The 19500-nt window shown below is 48.0% G+C and overlaps 1 protein-coding gene and 1 long non-coding RNA gene across 4 annotated transcripts in view; one reads left to right on the top strand and one right to left on the bottom strand.

Annotated features, from left to right (window-relative positions):
• APBA1 (amyloid beta precursor protein binding family A member 1) overlaps positions 1 to 19500 on the bottom strand; it is a 215519-nt gene that overhangs the window by 17118 nt on the left and 178901 nt on the right. For 2 of the 3 annotated variants that reach the window (XM_012736829.2, XM_076008642.1), the window contains exons 4-9: positions 18916 to 18955; positions 16332 to 16477; positions 7591 to 7623; positions 6477 to 6563; positions 5708 to 5893; positions 1413 to 1592 (exon numbers count right to left, since the gene is read on the bottom strand). In XM_012736829.2, the coding sequence (XP_012592283.1) occupies positions 1413 to 1592; positions 5708 to 5893; positions 6477 to 6563; positions 7591 to 7623; positions 16332 to 16477; positions 18916 to 18955 (672 nt within the window). The remainder of the gene's footprint in view (positions 1 to 1412; positions 1593 to 5707; positions 5894 to 6476; positions 6564 to 7590; positions 7624 to 16331; positions 16478 to 18915; positions 18956 to 19500) is intronic. The other variant, XM_012736836.2, reaches the window with a different exon arrangement.
• LOC142874274 (uncharacterized) overlaps positions 4501 to 19500 on the top strand; it is a 29036-nt gene continuing 14036 nt past the window's right edge. Inside the window, exon 1 of the long non-coding RNA XR_012922086.1 lies at positions 4501 to 4586. This is a non-coding gene — a long non-coding RNA (uncharacterized LOC142874274). The remainder of the gene's footprint in view (positions 4587 to 19500) is intronic.

The raw sequence follows: 19500 nt of genomic DNA, 5'->3' as shown, positions 1-19500 counted from the left end.
TCCCACCTCGGCCTCCCAGAGTGCTAGGATTACAGGCGTGAGCTACCACGCCCGGCCTAGAAGTAATCAATTTTAAATGAAATTAGTAGGAAAGGCCCTAATCCAACATGATCAGAGTCCTTATGAGAAGAGGAAATTTGGACAAAGACATGCGTAGAGGGAAGGCAGCCACCTGATACAAGCCAAGGAAAGAGGCTTGGAATGGAGCCTTCTCTTATGGCTCATGGAAGGAAGCGACCCTGCCAACACCTTGGTCTTGGATTCTAGCCTCCAGCTATGGGAGATAGTAAGATTCTGTTGTTTAAGCTGCCTAATCTGTGGTACTTCATAACAGAAGCCCTGGCAAACTAATACACCCCCTGCCCAACCTTGCTCAATGGCTGCATGGGGTACAGAGGCCTGCCAGCTCCCTTGTCCCAAGGTGGGACAAGCCTGTCCTGCAATCTGTGCCCCAGAGCTTCTCTTTGGATCAGAAGGACGCTCACACCCAGCAAGACCACACTCTTCCTCGGTGCCCCACCCCTCACTTCCCGCACCCCCTTTGTTCTGGGAGCACTCCCCCCATAAGCCTCTAGACCAAGACTCTCCACCTCCAGCTCTGCTTCTGGGAACCTGATCCAAGGCACCTAACAGACACTAGCGGACCCAAAGACGACTTCCTCGTTACAGGTTCTTTTTACCTTATGGGATAAGGTCCGGAGCCCTCAGCACGCTTGCAAGCCTCCAGGTCTGATGTGGGCCTCTGCTGGTCTCTGCATCTCTTTCCCTGGGCCCGGCCCCTGCTGCAGCCAAGCCACCCTCTTCCCGATTCCCCAGACAAATCTGGCGCTTTCTGACCTTCAGGCTTCTGTACTGTTACTCGGCCCAGCCCTCTGTTCGCCCCTGCCTTTCCCAATAGTCCCCAGGACTCCAGACCAGCTTAGATGGCCCCATCTGCTTCTAGATAATCCTGGAGGGCTTGGTCTAGAGCAGTGGGGCCGTCCCTGGAGGAGCATGGCATCTCTTGTCTGAAACCCAAGATCTGCTCCATTCTGCCAAGTGGCATTGGCTTTGACTAGTACTTGTACCTGGCACCATCATTTAACTTTTCAGTACCCTTACCTAGATTGCAGGCTTCTTAAGGGCAAAGTTCAGATCCTAACTGCCTCTGAAACCCACTTAAAATTTGCTCAGGGTGCCCAGGAGCAGAAGATGCACTGCTTCTCTGTCTACACTCCTCCATAACAGCATTGAACGACAGGGCCCCACGAGCGGGGAGCCAGAGGTGGGCGTGAGCTCCTTCACAGTGCCCTGCCAGCACCGAGGCTCCCCGCCCTCCACCCTGCCTTCACTTCCCCGGCAGAGCTGTCCGCTCTTCTCCGGGTCCCCGCTGGCTGACCCGGCCTGGAGAACAGCTTCGGGAAAGTACTTACGTCTTTGCAGTTCTCCGACTTGGAGAAGTGGATCAGGTCGTCGTTGTACATGTCCTGGGTGCTGAGCAGGTCGCTGTACTCCTTCTGGCTGAGATCTTCGGGGTTAATCCCGTTGGCCCTGAGGAACTCCTGGTAGGCCACGCTGAAGGCCTGCCCAATGGACTGTGCGATCAGCTGGGCCTGGAGTAGCAGCCGGAGAGGAGGGGCGGCCGTCAGCAGGTCCACGCGCTTGGCGGACGGCCTGGCGCCCTGCCCCACCCAGACTGCCGGCCTCCTAAAGTTGAAGGAACCTCAGGCCAGTGGCCAGTGGCTCCACATGGGGCACCAGTGCCCACCACAGGCCATTTTCAAAATTACTGGAGATGTTTTTGATGATGAAAATGACCATTTTATGATCAGAGGACAGGAATCAGAGATGCTGGACATCCTGCCACGCAAAGGCTGCTCTACACAATGGGGAGTCATTCTACATCCCGAACAATGTTCGAATACCCCACTGGACAGTCATGCACATGTAACACCTGTTTCTAATCATCTGAGTGCAGGACTCAACTCTAATTTACACATAAACACAAAAGCTTTCATTGCGTGGCTTTAAAACACACTGTGTGTTTCAAGAATGATACCTAGTACACTGGCAGAAGCTGGCATTTGCTTTGTCCAGGACTTTGCCAGGAGGAAGTTTCATGGCTGGAAAATCACCAATATCAGTGCTGCTCGTAGTACCCGAGTTGCCAATAAATCACATCCCTATCAACCTGCACATCTGTCATGCACGGTGATTCTGCATGTATGTATGTGTACATGTACATGTACATGTACATGTGTGTGTATTCCTATTTAGCCCTCAATTAGAAACATCAGATAGAAAGTGCTTACAATATTCTACTGCATACTGTGCTCTCTGATATCCAAACTTATTAATCAAGTAGGTATAAACATCTAACTACTTCACTATGCCTTTCAAAATGATTGGACCCAAGCATTTATATATTGTAGTATAATTTTATTTTCGCTTGCTCTCTTTTTATTTCTCCTTTGTATTTCGTATTACATTTATGGCCATACTTTGACTATTTGGTGAGAGGTTTCTCACAAGGAGAGGTTATATATTAACTCTGAATGTCATTTCAGGATAGTGGGAAATTATAAAATATTTGTCACAGAAAGGGAGTGTTGGTCCCACAGAGTTGGGAACTCTGACTTAGCCCAACCCTGCACTGCATTTGTCAGTTGAGGACACTGAGGCCCGGAGACACAGAGGAACCTCTCAAGGTCACACGGCTCACAGGAGGGGAACTTGGCTTTCATTGTTCTTTCTCCTGGGCTTTGATGGCTTTTCCCTGCATCGATTAAGCAACGTTATTAATTGGGACAGCCAACAAGTGGGCACTTCTTATGGGCCTGCACTGCATTAAAGGGCCATTACGTGAATCCTCACATCAATTCTGTGACGGATGTTAGCATGACTGGTCCACAATCCCTCATCTCAAACTCTTGAGGCTGTATTTCAGAATTCAGAGATTTTCAGATTTCGGAAAGGTACCAAGGTACATATACTGGATACTGTGCAATAACTCTTGCAGGGCCCAGGGAAAACGCCAGTAACTGAACACAGTGACACTTCTGCGGCAAAATGTGTAACATTCACGGGAAGCTAGACAAATCCTACGCGTTGCCTCGTGGCAGTTGGAGTCAGGCCCATCAGCCAACTGACTGCGAAGACCCCTTTAGTGTCTCAGAGCTTTTTAGACTTTGGCAGTGCAGATCTGTATTACTGCTCCATTTGGACAGCTCAGGAAGCTGAGGTGAGGGCTCAGTTGCCAACCACCAGAGAAGGGGGTGGGGCCGGGGACTGGGTCCAGAGCCCACTCTTGCCCACCATACCAGCATCCTCACTGTGGTATTCTCGTGGGCAGAGAAGCAAAACCAAACCAGAAAACCTCTAGAGCAATGTTTCAAACACACACACACACACACACACACACACACACACACACACACACACACACACACACACACTCTCTCTCTCTCTCTCTCTCTCTCTCTCTCTCAGCTCTGTCCCTCCTTTCCCTGTCTTCCCTAATGGTCAGTAAAAGCAGCTCACTAACAGTGACACCAGAACTTCCTGTGTGGCTGGCCACGGGGAACGAAATGTTTAACCCTTCTCACTCTGAGAATCTGGGGACTTCAGACGCCACAGGTCACGTCGAGAACCACCAGCCTCCACCGTGCTGCACAGCTGGAAGGGAGCGAGGCATCGTGTCCGGCACCGGACAGGCACACGCGGACGAACTGGGGCATGCACCTGGGAACGCGACCAGTGGCCTTCCTGATTATCATTAACGGATGCACCTGGCGAGCGCACTGGCAGCCGAGGCTTAGGGACTGCTCGCCACGTGCCAGCCATCAGGCTTTTCGTGCACTGTCTACCAGAGTCCCCCGGCAGCCTGACGAGGGAGGCACCGCCATTCTGCAAAGGAGGAGCGCGAGGCTGAGCAGCCACACAGCTCGTACGCGGACGCAGGACGCAAATCCAGCTGTCCCAGGTCAGGAGCCAACGCACTCTGTCCACGCTCCCATGGAGGGACACGGGTGAGATTCCTGCGTCCACTCTTGCCCTAACTCTTGCTCCTCCATTCTTTCCATTCTTCTCTGATGGGCCCCTTGGGGCTCCAAAGAGGAGAAACCTGTCCTCACGAGCTGCAAGCCGGGCGGAGGTGGCAGGGGCCCACGGCACCCTGGAGCCTGGTGACCCTCGGACTCTGCCATTTCACTGTCCTGCGGGACACAGGAGGCTTAGGATTCCACATTTTCACTCTTTTGGAACTTTCTGAGAAACTCTTAAAACTCATCTTCTCCCTGTTCGCACGTCTGGCTCAGCTGTAACGGAAGGGTGGGAGGACTGCAGGGAGGACGGCAGGCAGAGGCCTTTCCAGCTCTCTGTCCTCCCGGTGACCCTGGCCTGAGGCTGCTTCCTAGAGAAAGAGACCAGGAAAGGGCGGCGACGAGAAGTTTCCGCATCTCCTCCTCTCTGTGGCCACAGCCATGACAGCGCTGGCTCCCCAGAGAAAAGCAGGCTGGCCGCCGGCTCCTAACTCCTTGGAGGAGGGCGATTTCCGCAGCTAGATGAACACTCCACCGGAGAAAAATGGCCTCTTTTAAGGAGCCAAGGTGACCACAGGCAATTTTCTTTTAAACAGATAAGGGCTCCCTGCTCCTATGAGAAACAGAGCATGCTCCTCTGCGGCAGGAGGGAACATTAGCACAGTCAAGGGCATTCACGCAGCCCTCGGTGGGTGGGTGGGGTTTGGCGGGGATGGGGGCTATGGGGGGTGTGGGAGGGTGCAGGGGTCGGGGTGTGTGTGGGGGGTTGGGGGGTGGGAGTCCTGCAGTTCAAAACCACATGGGGTTGTGGCCCATCCTGGAAGGGAGCTGCCAAGGCCTGCAGAGGCCCTGGGAACATCTCGGGCGCTAATGCAATTTGCAATCTGATGGCCTCACCAGCAGCTCCGGGCACAACCCTGGAAGAAGGCCAAGTGAAAGAATGGCCTCTGTTGTAAGCAGATTTTCTCTGTTGACCTCTCCACCAGGAGAAACAGAGATTAGGAATCACTGGCTTTGTGCCAGCAGGAGCTGGTGGGGTGGGCGGAGCTCCTGTCGTCTGGTGGGGAGGAGCGGAGATGCTAACCTTGCTGTAGCCCACAGGACAGTCCTGTACAACAAAGAACTATCATCCCCAAGTGCCTGATGCTCAGGGGAGACCTGCTCAGGTCCTTTGGGGACTGACCAAATTCTTTCTACTCTTCCCCTCATTCCAGACTCCCTAGTAGCTTGGCTTCCTTTCCCTTCCTCAAACTAATACAGCAGGTCCCTGCCTCAGGGCCTTTGCACCTGCTCCTTTTTTAGTCTCACTTTATTCAGGTCTTTGCTCAAATGTTACCTCCTTAAGAAAGAACACTGTTGATCACCTTACCTGAAATAGCCCGTCTTTCTACCCCCAACCCTATTTTATTTTTCTGTATAGCACTGCCCACTCCCTAATTTTATATTAAGTATATTTATCTATTTATTTTCTGTCTCCCTTCTACCCTCACAATGAGTACCTTGTCAGTTTTATCCAGCCTTGTATTCCTAGCACTAGAACAGTGCCTGATATATACTCGGTGCTCAATAAATACATGTTCAACATACGATGAATTAGACTGATTCCAGGTTCTGAGAAATCGAGTGAAACCTGGTCACCCAACAGCCACCCAGGGTACCCAGAAGGTGATCAAGGAAGCCAGCCTTACATCCTCCGACTCGAAGACATGGCAGATCATCTTGTACTGTCGTTTTCCATCCTGGGATGGGTGTGAGGCTTCCACGTTCTCCTGGGAGTTGGAGCGGGGCATCCTCCGGCGGGCCATCAGCACCACGATGTTCCCGATGTCCGCGATGTAGGAGATGGTCCTCAGAGGGTGGTCCATCATCGTCTCCTGGAGGTGGGAGGACAGGGCGGGCAAGTCTGGCATGGCATCTGATGGTGCACGAGAAGGCCTGGCACCCCGCAGCCAGCCAAGTCTGGTCCCCAGGGCCCACCACAGGGACCTTGTTGGCGGATTTATGTCCACCCACCCAGGCTCGAGGGCATTCCCCTTGGCTAACCAGAGTGGGACATGATCTATGGCAGGTGAAAAGAAATAAGACATTTCAAACATTTCACAAACCAGTATAGAATCTCTGGTGGGGAAGATTAAAAAAAATAAAAAAGATAAAAAATTGTCAATAGCATGGTTGTTTTTTTGGGGGGGGGTGATTTTAAATACATTTTATTAAAAGGCTAGTCTGTCCAGTTAATGAGCCCTCTGATGAGAACTTAGGAGAATGCTGAACAACATCCATGCTTTGAGCTTTAAGGAAACAGCACCAAGCCGCACCCAGCAGCAGGTATGTGCAGATAGAACCTTCCAGCGTATATGGAACCGAGCGGCTGTGGCCACAGACATAGACCGTGGTCTCTGGGTTATACAATGCCACTGAACTTCATCTCTGAGAAAGGTGGCAGCCAGCTGATGATACCTGTGTGTCCGCATTCAATACTTTGATCCTCTGGGTAGAAATGAAGAGATCCACCTCGGTCATCGGCTGAGATTCACCTTCAGGGGCCTGAGAAGAGAAAAATGCAGCAAGAGAAAGTTTCACTCCGTTACTGTAGCCCAGGGGCACGATGAGTCGGTTAGCTCACACACAGAGGCACCAAGACACAGTCACCAGAACGGCAACGCAGACTCTGGGATTAAACTGCCGAAGCTGAAGGCACCACACAGAGGATGGACACATGGACGAGAGTTAGCGTCTCTAGGTCAGAGGGGACAACGTGGGGGGACAACATGGGGGCCCCTTTGCTGCTTCCCACGTGGAAGCAGCAACTCCAGGAGGTAGGTTTGAGTCTGGACGATGACGGGGAATGGCCCTTTCTGCAAGGGTTTTGGAGCCCAATGCACTGAAGGAGTAAGGGCAGCGAACTCGGACCCAAGGACCTTGAAGAAGTCACCCTGAGCTTGCCCCTGCGTCGGCTGACGATGTGTGTAGCAGGTGCAAATGGATCCAGCGGGATGCAGTTCTGGTAAGAGGGTCTTCACGTGCCACCACAGAAACACAGAAGCAGCTGCCCACTCCTGAAGCCACCCCATTAAGAAACGGCCCCATTGCCCCAGCGTCCCGGGAGTAGTTCATGAGCACCTAGAAGCTCCACAACCAAAAAGCGCAGTCTGGGTCATTTAGGGGTTAGCTCCGCACATGTGTGGTTATTAGTGAGTTTTCTTTTTTGCATCCAGCAATCCGACAGATCCACAAGTCAAACGTAACTGTAATTGAAAGCACTCAAGTCCCTGCCACGTCAATTGCTCCTGAAAGGTTGGAACCGTCTACACTACGGTATGATTCGTTTAGCATCTCCAATCTGCTCCCTGTGGTTCCTCTGAAGTGAAATGACTAATGAGCAACAGAAAACGGCCACTTTAGGCGACGAAGTTTTGAGAAACGCTGGCTTATGGGGCGGTTCAAAAAGAAATCTGAACGAAAACTTGCTGGATGCAGAAAACAAAAACACGGAAACATAAAAAAGGCAAAACGGAAACAGATGAAAAGAACAGGCAGTAACACCAAGCTGATGAAGTTGTTTGTACTGCACCTTCTTCCTGCTTTTGGCTAATTTCTGGGCCATCTGCTTAGCATGGAACAAACAGAGACAGGAGAATAGTTAGAAAAGAATTTGTAGAGACTCAAAGTCGAAAGGGAACTGACACAGTAGTACCGATTAGGGGTATAAAAGCATTTCTGCAGGAGGAGGACTGGCTTTTTAAAAAAATGCCACTCTAATTGATTTGCTAACTCAGAATTTAGTAGGTGGTGGGTGCATTGGGATGGAAGAAATGCATTGAGGTACTTCCTATACTTAACTGTAATTGATCTTTTTAATGAACCAACTTTTGGTTCTGCTCATTTTCTTTATTGTACGCCTGTTTTTCTAGCCCATTGATTTTAGCCTAGATCTTTATTTCCTTCTACTCTCCTTGGGTTTAATTTGCTGATTTTTCCCCCCTCAGCTTCCTAAGATAATGTAAATTATAGATTTTCCAACTTTTTTCTTCTCTGATATTAAAAGCTGTGAATGTCCCTCTAAGCACTGCTTTGCCTGCATTCCACACATTTTGCTTCGTTGCAATTTAATTATTTTTCCATGAAAACATTTTCTAATTTCTACTGTGATTTCTTCTTTGAACCCCAGATGATTGAGAATTGTGTCAGTAATTTCACTATATTTGGGGGATTTTCTAATTAGCTTTTTGTTATTGATTTCTGAATTAATTCCATGGTGGCCAGAGAACATACTCTGCATGATTTCAATCCTTTGAAATACGCTGATGTTTAGCTATATGGCCCAGCACACGACTGACTCTGGTGAATATGTCATCTGGACTTCAAAATATACATCTTACAGTTGTTGGGAAGAGCGTTCTACCAATGTCAATTAGGTCAACTAAATTGGTTCAGAGTGTTGTTCAAATCTTCAACGTACTTGCTGATTTTTTGTCTGCCTGTTCCACAATTTATTGAGAGAGAGGTGTTAAAATCTCACGCTGTCTCGTAGCTATGCTATAGGGTACACACACATTTAGGATGATATGCCTTCTTGCTGAGTCGACTCTTTCATTGTTCTGCCTTCTTTATCTCCAGTAATACTTCTTGTCTTAAATTTGTGTAATATAGTTTATACCTAACTAAAAATGAATGTAATGTTTCCTGATTGCTCATAATTATTATAAATGATAACACAGTTAGATAAAATCAGGGACTTTGGGGTTGAACTGCCTAAAACCGAATCAAGGCTCTGCCACCTACTAGTTATGTGACTTTGAGCAAGCGACTTAACGCCTCTGTGCCTCAGTTTCTTCATCTGCAAAATGGGGATAAAAACAGTATCTACCTCACAGGGCTATTCTGAGGATAAGATGAACAAACGCAAAGCTCTTCAAACAGTGCCTCGTGCGTTACAGGCACTCCGTGTTTGTTGTCATGATGATAATTTACCAAATGTCATGTTGCAACTTCCTGGCTTTTGCTAAAGCTTGCTCTACGTGCAGATCTTGTACAAATGATGGTGAGTCAATGTCATGGTGATGGGCGTGGGGTGGAGGGAGAACCGCTTGCTCGCATTCCTGGGTACTCACCTGGCGGGAAAGCGCGTCTGCTCTCGGCAGCACGTCTCTATTTCAGTAATGGCTAAAATGTGTTGCCTGGACTGCCTCACTGCAGAGAAACTGGATGAGTCAGCCACCCAGTCACCAAGTAGGCGATCTTTGGCTCGCCCGGGAAACCAGGGCAACCCCACTCCCACACGCACCCCCTGGTGGTCATGAGTTCGTGGAGAACAGTCTGCTCTGAGAAAGTCTGAAGGCAGCAAGCGCAAGCGTTATCCTAACTGCCCCGCGCTACAGCGGAAATATTCCTGGGACGGAGAAGCGGGCAGTGCTGACGCTACGCCACACCTGCGTCAGTTACAATCCGCACGGCAGATGGCTGCCGTGAGACCCGGAGGTTCGTTTTCTACCTGCCCTGAAATGACACGGCAGGAATATAGGAGTTTCCTTTCCTTTCATACCAAACCCTAATGACTGTTGGTCCAAGTTCTTCACCTCTAGGCAACTGTGATTTGAAAGAACACTTTCAAAGGAAAATAGGTCCACCACCGATGGAACACCCAAATTCTGTTTTTTTGTTTTTTTTTCTGTAACTAGTAATAAGGAAGAGGATCCAAAAAGCAAACTGAGTTTCATGGAAGGTATCTGAAATAAGCTTTATGAAGTTAGAAATAGTCTGTGCCTTTAGAGTAGTATTATCTTTCAATCACTTTTAATATCCAAGTGCCCTGCAACAAACTATAACGAGACATTTAGATGTGATGTTGCCAAAGATGAGGGGTCAGATCCAGAATGTAAAACTGGAGCAGGAGGAGGTCCAAGAGAAACACAAGGCCAGCGTGCATCTTAAAGCAGGGACTGACAACATCCATCTAAATCCTTGAGTCTCGTGGGGTTGATCATGGCTTACCACCTGTTGGGGTGTGGTGCGAAGGACAAACTGTGGCACCGTCCATCCACTTGCTCGATCCACAACGTGTATTATTTACTGTTGTTATGGCACTCTAGATTAGCTGCCCTCTTCCCTATTCTATAATATCTTTTCTTTCCCCTAGCTGACATTTACTGAACACATGCTATGTGCCAGAATCCTTCTTAGCATGTTGCATGTATCAATGTAAGAGCTACAGCAACCCTGTGCGGTAGGCACTAACTACATCATCCTCATTTTTAAGAAGAGGGAAATGAGGCACAGAGAGGCTAATTAACTTTCCCAAAGTCACACAGCAGTGAAGTGGCACAACAGAGGTTAAAACCCAGGCCTTCTCACGCCACACCTTAAACCACTAGTTGTGCAACCTGGGCGAGCTTCTCATCTGTAAACTTCTCAGCTTGTCTGTAAGACGGGGCTAATAACACCTACCTCACAGGATTCCCTACCCCTTCCATCTGGAAGAGTAGAGGGGATAAAGTATGTGAAAGGCCTGATGTGTCAGCATCCTCTTTACTCATTATAGACGCCTTCAAGCAAAATGGGAAAAGACACAATTTAGACCAAGCTATAATGATAGAAATTTCAGTTCTGCAATGAAATCATAATTTTTGGCATTTAAAGGAAATCATAAAATAATGAAAAAAAATCTGGTCTTTGGGACAGGCCAGTAAAGCCAGATATAAGAATATTAGGTAATGAATGCTCCTTACAAAAACGCATGGGCCTTACAAAAATGCACGGGCCACAAAATACCTAAACACTACTGGCGACGTAACTGCACGAGCTTTGCAAATACAGCGAGAATGGAGACAGACACCACACACTGCGTGGACGCGAGGCAGTCTCTATGGCTCAGGCAGGGCCCCGCAGGCCACCCTATCTTCTGGCTGAAGAGCAGAGAATGAAGTGGGAAGGACGGCAGAATGCACGGATGGAGATGTGGTGGAGATAAAGGAAGACAAGTGACCTAGCTGCATTGGCTCCAAGTCTGGTGCTCTCTGGAGAGTCGGCAGGCGTGAGCCCCCCACGCTCCTGGGGGAGAGGCGTGTTTCCACCTAGGGCACCTTAAAGACTGACAGCAGGTAGGGCAAAGCTCTCCCCGGGAGTTTCTCCCAGAACGTGTTCCAGAGAATACTAGCAACAAGACATTAGCAGAGGTACCATCACACAGCGACAATGTGTTCTATGCTCAAACAATTATGGGAGCCGCTGGTTAAACAAAGTGAATGAAATCTCCTTAGCACAGGACTTCACGGAACCTTTGAGAGGAAAGCCTATATTGCAAATATCCAAAGAGGAGATCTATTTGGTAGTATTTCCTGAGCTCATTTGCCAGCGGAACCCTACCAGTGACAAGTCCTTAGCTTGACTGGAACGTTGCACAACAGTCAGAAGATGCTCCTTAACACTGGATGGCCCGCCCTTCTCTAAGGCAGTGCACCTCAGAATCTCCTGGAGGGCCTGTGGGGACACGAGACTCTTGGGTCCCCATTCTGGGGTACTTGGCAGGTCTGGGTCAGGCCTAAAACCCTGCATTTCTAAGTTCCTGGGCAATGCTGACGCTGCAGGCCCAGGGATCACACTTTGAGAACCACTGCTCTAATGCATTCCGAAAGTGTATGGGGGCTTCCTAGAAGGATATCACTTCTCAAAAACCATGCACAACAAAGGCAGAAAGGACACATTAGAGAAGGACCAAAGATGGAAAAAAAAAGTTGAAAAAAAATGTCAGGCATCTTCTAATTCTGCTATTGTGTTCAGGCATGTCTTATTTCTTATATTTGGGTAGGTAGAAAAGCCTTTTAATTTTCAGATAACTAGGCTGTCTTGTATTATTGTTCCTTAAACATTCATTTTGGCTTCTTTTATTGGACTGCAAGTTTCTCAAGGTCAAGGACTGTGTATTGGTTAATTTTTGTTCCTAAAATGCCTATCACTGGAGTCGGGAGTCTACTTAGGGACAGTTTGCTTTTTGGGCCAAATTCCTTTGTTTTCTTCTCACATTAAGTAGAAAATGCCTAGCTAACCATGGCTCCAAATTCTCCCTCCATCTGGCAAACGATACTGTAAATTCTTTGTTAAATTAAGAAAACAGGAATTCTTACAGCTCCAAGTATAAATCCAATGAGCAGCGTCCAATTCTCGTGTACAGTTGGTGCTACGTGAGTGACAGATACCACAGTCGACAAACAGAACAAAAATTAAAGACTGCTTTGAAATGGAAACGTATGCATCAGGGTCAGTCTGCTAGGAGATAAAGCACCAGATAAAATACCAGGACACATGGTGAGGTCTCACTCACATCCACCCGGTCAAACCAAAAGTGTTGGCAGAGGAAAGAGAGGAGGGACACAATGGGTGTCCCTGCGGGGAGGGAGGGAGGAAGAATGAAGCAAAGAAACAAAAGGAGGAAAGCACTCCACCTTTGTCTAGGTGAAAGCCCCGAGTCTGAAATTACTAATCAGCTTGGGGTTAAGGACATTGCTAAATGGATTGCAAAATAAGTCCATTTAAATAAATAAATAAATAGAGCTTTTCTTTCCCCTTCCTTCCTGGGCAGACGCTAGAAAATCTGTATCCTTGCTATGCTCTGTGTCCTTTCTGCTGAGGTGGCCTAGATAACTCGTTCCTGAAAGGTCAGTCTCTCTTTAAGAAACAGCGTGGTGTCTCCTAGGCACGCATGGACACCCCTCTGCAAGCTCCACTTGAGCCCAGCCTGGGCTGCTCCGGAGACACCCCCTCTGTCCCCAGCTTCCCTCTGCAAGTGACAAAGTCCCTGTGCACGCTCCCCGACACAGTCACTTTCTAGGGAGTGCTGAAATAAACAGCCATCTCCACTTACAATTGAAAAATGCTTCCGGCTGCGTATAACATCAAACAATCTGACGAGCGTTTAAATGGATGTAAAAGGAACACAGAGCAGAAAATATTTAATGACAGGCAACAGTTCCTTCCCATGCGTAGAAGCGCATTGTAAAATGATACTTGTAAGTTATAAATGAAACGTAACCGTTTAATTTTACCACTCTATAATGAATTCCTCACACTAGAGTAATTTGCTTGTAAAAATAAATATATGTTTTCCAGATGCATACTCTGCTCTAGGCAGGTCTGAAATGTATTTATAAACAGAAAGCCTCTATCTTGCTTGTTCTGATCGACAGAGCCATCTAATTTTTGGTTCAGATGAACTGTGGAACTTCTGGAATACCAATCCTTTGGAATCTTCCAAGCAAAATTTCTGATTTCTTATGAGGGGGCTGGACTTTAAATAAAAAATAACAACACCATCGGATACTGCTTTGGAAGTAAAATGTAATTCACAATACAATTGGCCCTGGTTGGGATCTGGTACAGGGAATGCTGCAGTCTAAACGCTGCTTTATGTTCAAGTGACATGCCTGCCTGTCCCCCTTAAGGCCATCTGAGTACTACCTGCGTGTCACAGGGGAACGGAAAGACAGATGCTCTATCTGCAGGAATCCAAAGCTATCAGAAGGCAGACAGGCAAGGTGCCCAAAATGAAATCGAACCTTAAGGGTTTTGAAAGCTTGATGGATAGAACCTGGGAAAAACTAACCTCAAAGCAACATGCACTTTTCTATCTCAGGAGTCTTGAGTGCTCCTTTGGGGGCAGAAACTGCTGCTTTGTTCTGAGAGATTCACCTGAATGGGCCCTGGCAGCATTCCTTGATGGGGGCTCTTTGGCATCTCAGCAGAGATGAATCTTTGCCGTGTGGCCCTGTCTTGGATTTTACAGGGGGTTGAGCACGCCTGGCTCTGGCCCAGTAAATGCCTCCAGTCACCGTGACAACCAGAAATGCCCCCACCCATTTGCAAACACATCTTACAGAGGTAGTCCCCATCTGTGAGAGACCCCGAGTGGGGCGTGCCGGGTCTTCGTACTCCCACGGCCCCTGGGGAAGCTCACGGCACCATGTTGCCTGGGAGACCAGGGGCTGTGTTTGGTAACTGTGGGACATGTGGCGTTAGAACTAGGTCCCCATGGACTTTGTTTTTAACGTTCTCTGCTCTGTATGAAACAGGGCGGGACCATGCCTGGAAAGGAGCTTGAGAGGCCTGTGCCTTGCTATTTTGAACGTTGTGCCTGGAATATACTAAATGAAGATGGGGAAGACCACGGGGAGACCTGCAGGCAGGAGTCACCTCTCTGTGGAAAGGGGAGACAGGGAAACAGAGTTAGGCCAAGTCTACACGGGCAGCTCCACAGGAACCTGGTCTGCTCTAGCTGCCCCTCCCCCATTATCGAGTGTGAGAGTCCCCAAAGAAAAGTACGAAGCTCAGACTGTTTTTGTGGGCTTGTCCTGTTGAGAGCCACAGGGCAAGAGGCATCTCTGTGGGTGGGGGTGGGGCTTCCCCGGAAAGAACTAGACCTTCCCACGGCCCATCATCCTGGGAGAGGCTCATTTTGGGGGAAGACATAAACACTGCAGAAGTGGGCCTCCGGGCAGGGCCTCTGGGACACAGACAGGTTTGTGTGTCGCAGATGGCATGGCTGCGTGGGTCCCCGACACATGGGAGAAACTAGTAGGTCCTGTCGGTAATCTTGACATCAGGCCTGGCCCATTGGTGCTGTGACAACAGCCACGCTTCAGGCAGTTGCAAGTCACTCCCTGGTTTATAAGTCCTCATTCCTGAGCCTCAGGAGTCAGAGCAAAAGCTGCAGCATGGGCTTACTGGACTATGAGGAGTTCAGAGAAGGGCCGGCTGGGGGCTGGGGGAGAAGTGCGTCCTCCGAGTGCAGAGCAGGGGTGAGATCAGGGGCGAGGGAGAGGAGGGGCAGTGAGAGGCCTGTGGTCGGTCACAGGGTGCTGGCAAGCTGCAGCTGCCCGGGGAGCTGAGGGCTCAGAGGCACCGTAATCAGGGCATCAGTGGGAACCTGAGCTGTTTAGTCTTCACCCCATGGCGGAGCCTGGACAGGTGACTACCGCAGGCGTCAGCTCAGGTAAGAGACCAGACCAGCGACCTCCAGAACTGCTGGTCACTGATGCCCTCCACCTCTCTCTCAGGTACGTCTCACCTCACCAGGCCTCCCCTGCGCTCCTGTGGCACTTTGTGCCCGACAGCCCTCTCTCCTCCTCCGGCCTGATGCATCGTGCTGTCGGGCTTGAGGGCGGGGGTCTCACTGCATCCATCACTAGGTTTCCTCCCCCCCCCAAAACCCTGCACAGCCCGGCATGTAGACCTGCACGGGAAATATTTCCTATGTGATTGAGAGACTAAGGGCTCTCAGGGACTGCCTTGTGCTTGTCCTTCTTTGTCATCCCAGTTATCGCACAGACGTGAGGATGCAGCTTGGGAATGTGAGAGAAGGTGTGAAATGGGGAAAGGATGCCTGAGGGAGGAGTGCACTTTGACCGGTTAAAACTGGATAAAACCAGCTCTGGCTAAGTCCTAAGCTGTTCCGCCTCACTGGAAATACCTGGCTCTGGGCCTCAATGGTGACACTGTCCCTCCCTACTCATGGCTCTGGGTGGCTGCCCATGGGTACCAGGTGCTGGGGGCACAATGGCATGTGGATGGCATGAGCACACGTTCAGTGTCCCTTTAGTCCTGGTTTCTCCATGATTCTCGGTGGTTTTGGCATCATGGTGGAGATGCTAGAGCTCTGCATTTCCATGGCAATCAACTGGGTGTGGCTGGTTCAAACTAGCTGTGAATGATTTAAACCAGCTGAAAGTGGTCCTTCCCGGATCTTACAGGCTTGCTCCCTTTAAGTCTTGATAAAACAGATTTGAACAGGTTACGACCGGCTCAAACTAGTTTAACCTGGGTTAAACTCTCCATGCTTGGTCAGACTAGCCGGGTTAGATTTGATCAAACGGGTTTGTTTTACTCGAAGCGAAGCAGTTCAATCTCTCTTGAACAGGATCAACTGGTTCAAAAGCAATGCCACCTAATTTGAACCAACTCTGTCACACGAATGTTTAAGTCGCTGACCTCTACTTATCGGTGTAAATCCAGTGATAAATGTCTCACATTTGAGTCATATTACTCCAAATGACTTCCTTCCTCATTATACCAACTTTTCAAAGTTTATAATCATATGTACTTTTTCTAAATAGACTGTGTTTATATATAAAGACTCCGTACACTTTGGAAACCTTTTCTCAGTTTAGAACTGTCAGCAGGCACACGTACAAGTGCCACTTGTGATGTTATCTCGATCCACTCTCCTCTAAGTTGGGACTAGACAGAGCTGTGGGCTGACGCTATGGCTTGTTCAGGTTCCCGAATCTGCCCAGTGTCCCCCTCGGAGCACCCGGCCCTCCTCACCTTGATCCTGCTTACTGCTTCCTGCGCCTGCATCATGCGCACATTTTTGGAGGGAGTTTTGTCTGAGAGCAGCTGGGTGGAGCCAAGGTAGTTGGCGGCAAAAATGATTCCATCGATCAAGTCTTCAGGGTCGCAAGGTCCAGGAACTGTAATACACAGAGCCACAGTAGTGAGTGAAGCCACCCTGGGGAGGGTCCCGATGAACCCCTGATGGCACACCACCCTCCCCCACACCTCGCTACTGGGACACAGGTGGGCCAGGTACCGAGACGCCTGAGCAGGTGAGTTAACCCACTGGTCTGAGGCATCTCTCTGTGTCTGCCTTCACCCACCCCTCATTTTCAAATAGAAGGGGCAGTTTCTTAGAGTAGTTGACCCAAGCCATATACTATACAAAATGATGTGAATATTTACTTAAATAAAAAACATAAAATCCAGTGACAAAAGATATCATTTCTCTTGTTAGACTTTGAGCTTCTTGGGGACAAGGACCATGTCCATATTCATATCTGACTCTCTTTTGTCTTAGTGTCTGTTACCCAGTTGTTTGCCAGATAAATGCCTGGGTGAATACATGGCTTCTTATTAGAAAACCTCATTTTACATCAGTTCCTATTATTTGCTGTCCATTCATATCTCCTCTCTCCATTCAATCCATAATGGAGAAAGCAAATTTTATACATCAGAAAAATAGGGTATATGTTTTGGAATGTCTGGATTCCTATAATGGCCTCCAACCCTAATTCTGCAAGAGAGATAACATACCCAAAGCCACGGCCCCACGCCGCTGATCTTGCTAACTTACAGGCTATCATGTTCCTGCTCTGTGTCCACATGATCAATTCCAAGGAAAACCAAAATTTTCTATTCCCAAATTGACCAGCATTTTAAGTCAAACCTGTTTTAAATATTTTTAGTGGGGGGCATCTGATTCTAATCACAATCACCTGAAAACTCTACCCCAAATTAAAACATGTTTAGGACTAATATACAACTTTCTAACAGGTTCACTAAGAAAGGTATATTAATCTGCAATTGAAATCGATGTATTTTCTTTGACTTGAATGCCGTATCTGTGGAGACTAAAATGTACATTTTCACCTACTGTCAAAACCTCAGGGTCTTAAATTAGATAACTTGAAATGGAAACAATTTGCTTTTTCCTCTTGGAGGACTAATCCGAAATGGTTTTTATCCCTAAACATCAAGCTCATCTTGAGCTTACACAGCTGCTTCCCAGGATAAGCTACTTATCAGGGCAACAGACTTAAAATAATCTATTCATCTTTCTAAACTAAGGTGGAGGTTGAAACAAAGGAAATAAAAGTGCAGAACCTGAAAATCTCGAGGCCTGGTGGGATGGCTGTGAAGGAGGAGGGAGTTGCTTAACTTCTGAAAACTTCCTAGGGTGCCCTCATGGAATTTTAGAGCTTCACAAAAAATATGATGCAAATAATGTACAGGTTACTCGGGAAAGAAACCTGAGTAACTAAACCAAAACCATGAGCTTGTCCTGGGCTTCAGGCCTGGAGGTTCATGAAGGTTGATGAATGCTGGTAACTCACTCCCAGGCAGTAAAACACACTGAATGTTCACCCACAGGATCCAAAGGCCAGACAGACCTTAAAGAGACATCTAAGAGGCTTTCTCCAGCCTCCGGAAAAGCCTCCTTCAAGGAAAAGGCTAAAGTCCACCCTGGCAGACCATCAGCACTGCCTCCAGCCAGAGGGCGATTCTGGGCGAGTAAGAAACACAGCTGTCCCCTGTGGATGGCACGAGCTCAAGCTGGGTGCAGAGCTGGGGCTGAATTTTGGCCCCACTAAGCCCCTTGACTGGGTGCCCTTGTGCAGTGAACAGCCTGCACAACCATGTGTGGCGGCCCTGCAGAGAACACCGGTTCCAAGGAGAATTGTGGAGTCAGCCAGCTGGTGCACAGCCTGGCTCTGTGTTGCTAACTACGTGATCCTGGGCAAGGTTCTCACCCTCTCAATGCCTCAGTTCTCTCACGCACAACTTGGGCATACCGGTAAACCCCCCTTTCCCAAGACTGATGTGAGGATTCAATTAGTTCTTACATGGAAAGTAGCTTAGAACAGCACCTGGCAGAGAGTAAGTGCTCCATAAATGTTACTAATACTAGCTCACCCAAGCAATAGATGGGAAATTACTGGGAAGGTATTTCTTACGAAAAGGACTTTTTAAAATTTCTCCCCTAGTTAAATTTCATTCCCACCTGAATTTTTCTTGATGAATGTAAGATGCACTGGGCTAAAAGTAAGGAGACCTGGGTTTCAGACTCCATGTGGCCATTTCCAAGCTGTCTTGACCCTGGCTAAAGCCTACAGCTTCACCCTTTGCCTCAGGGACTTGATCCACATACAAGGAAAGGCAGGGAGGATTTCTGAGAGGTCCCCGGCCATTGTACTTTAAGTCTAAAGATACCAAGACTGTTAACACTGTGAATAAGTGACTTTGCGGCCTTTCTTCCTCACTACTCTTATTATTTTAGTGTTCCCAATGCCCCAAATGCTAGAAGATTCATGAATGACTCAGTGCTCAATATTTTTTTTTTTCCAGCTCTTACCTTCAACGTAGGTTGGGAATGAAGCCAAGCTTTTTCTTGACTGTAATTAAGACAAAGAGGTTTCAAAGAGGGCAGAGTGTGATGAAATATGCATTAACACAACCATCCATGCAACATGAAAAATAAATACGTTGCCAATTGTTAACCAGTTGTTGAACATTTTGGGTTAGAGAAAGTGAAGTGTGGATAAACATATGCATTTATTAGTAAAGGTTACCTACAACCCAGAACACTTCATTCATATTTTAGGTAATCTGAAAATCTTACATTTCACAATCAGAGAGGTATCTGTTGGCTTAAAAAAAATCCCACAGACTAAAACCTGTAAATAGCAACAGCAGTAAAAAGGGCACAATTTGTGTACTTAAGAATCTGCATTGCTATGTGAAAAACTCATTAGTCAAAGCACCAATATTATATGCTAAAATGAAGAATTCTCTTAGAGAATTTTATGTCTTTGCCACAGTGATTTCTCACTGTGCTAAAAATGTATGCTGGAGGTTTTTGAAATCTCTTCCTTTCACCTCTTACAGATGTACATTAGTTGATAAATTCCATTATATAAATCATTATTGTGAGTTACTT

Source organism: Microcebus murinus, chromosome 12 (genome assembly GCF_040939455.1).
Source record: "Microcebus murinus isolate Inina chromosome 12, M.murinus_Inina_mat1.0, whole genome shotgun sequence".
NCBI classification, from domain to species: Eukaryota; Metazoa; Chordata; class Mammalia; order Primates; family Cheirogaleidae; genus Microcebus; species Microcebus murinus.
Note: the sequence above shows the minus strand (reverse complement) of the source record. Positions and strands in the feature narration are given on the sequence as shown.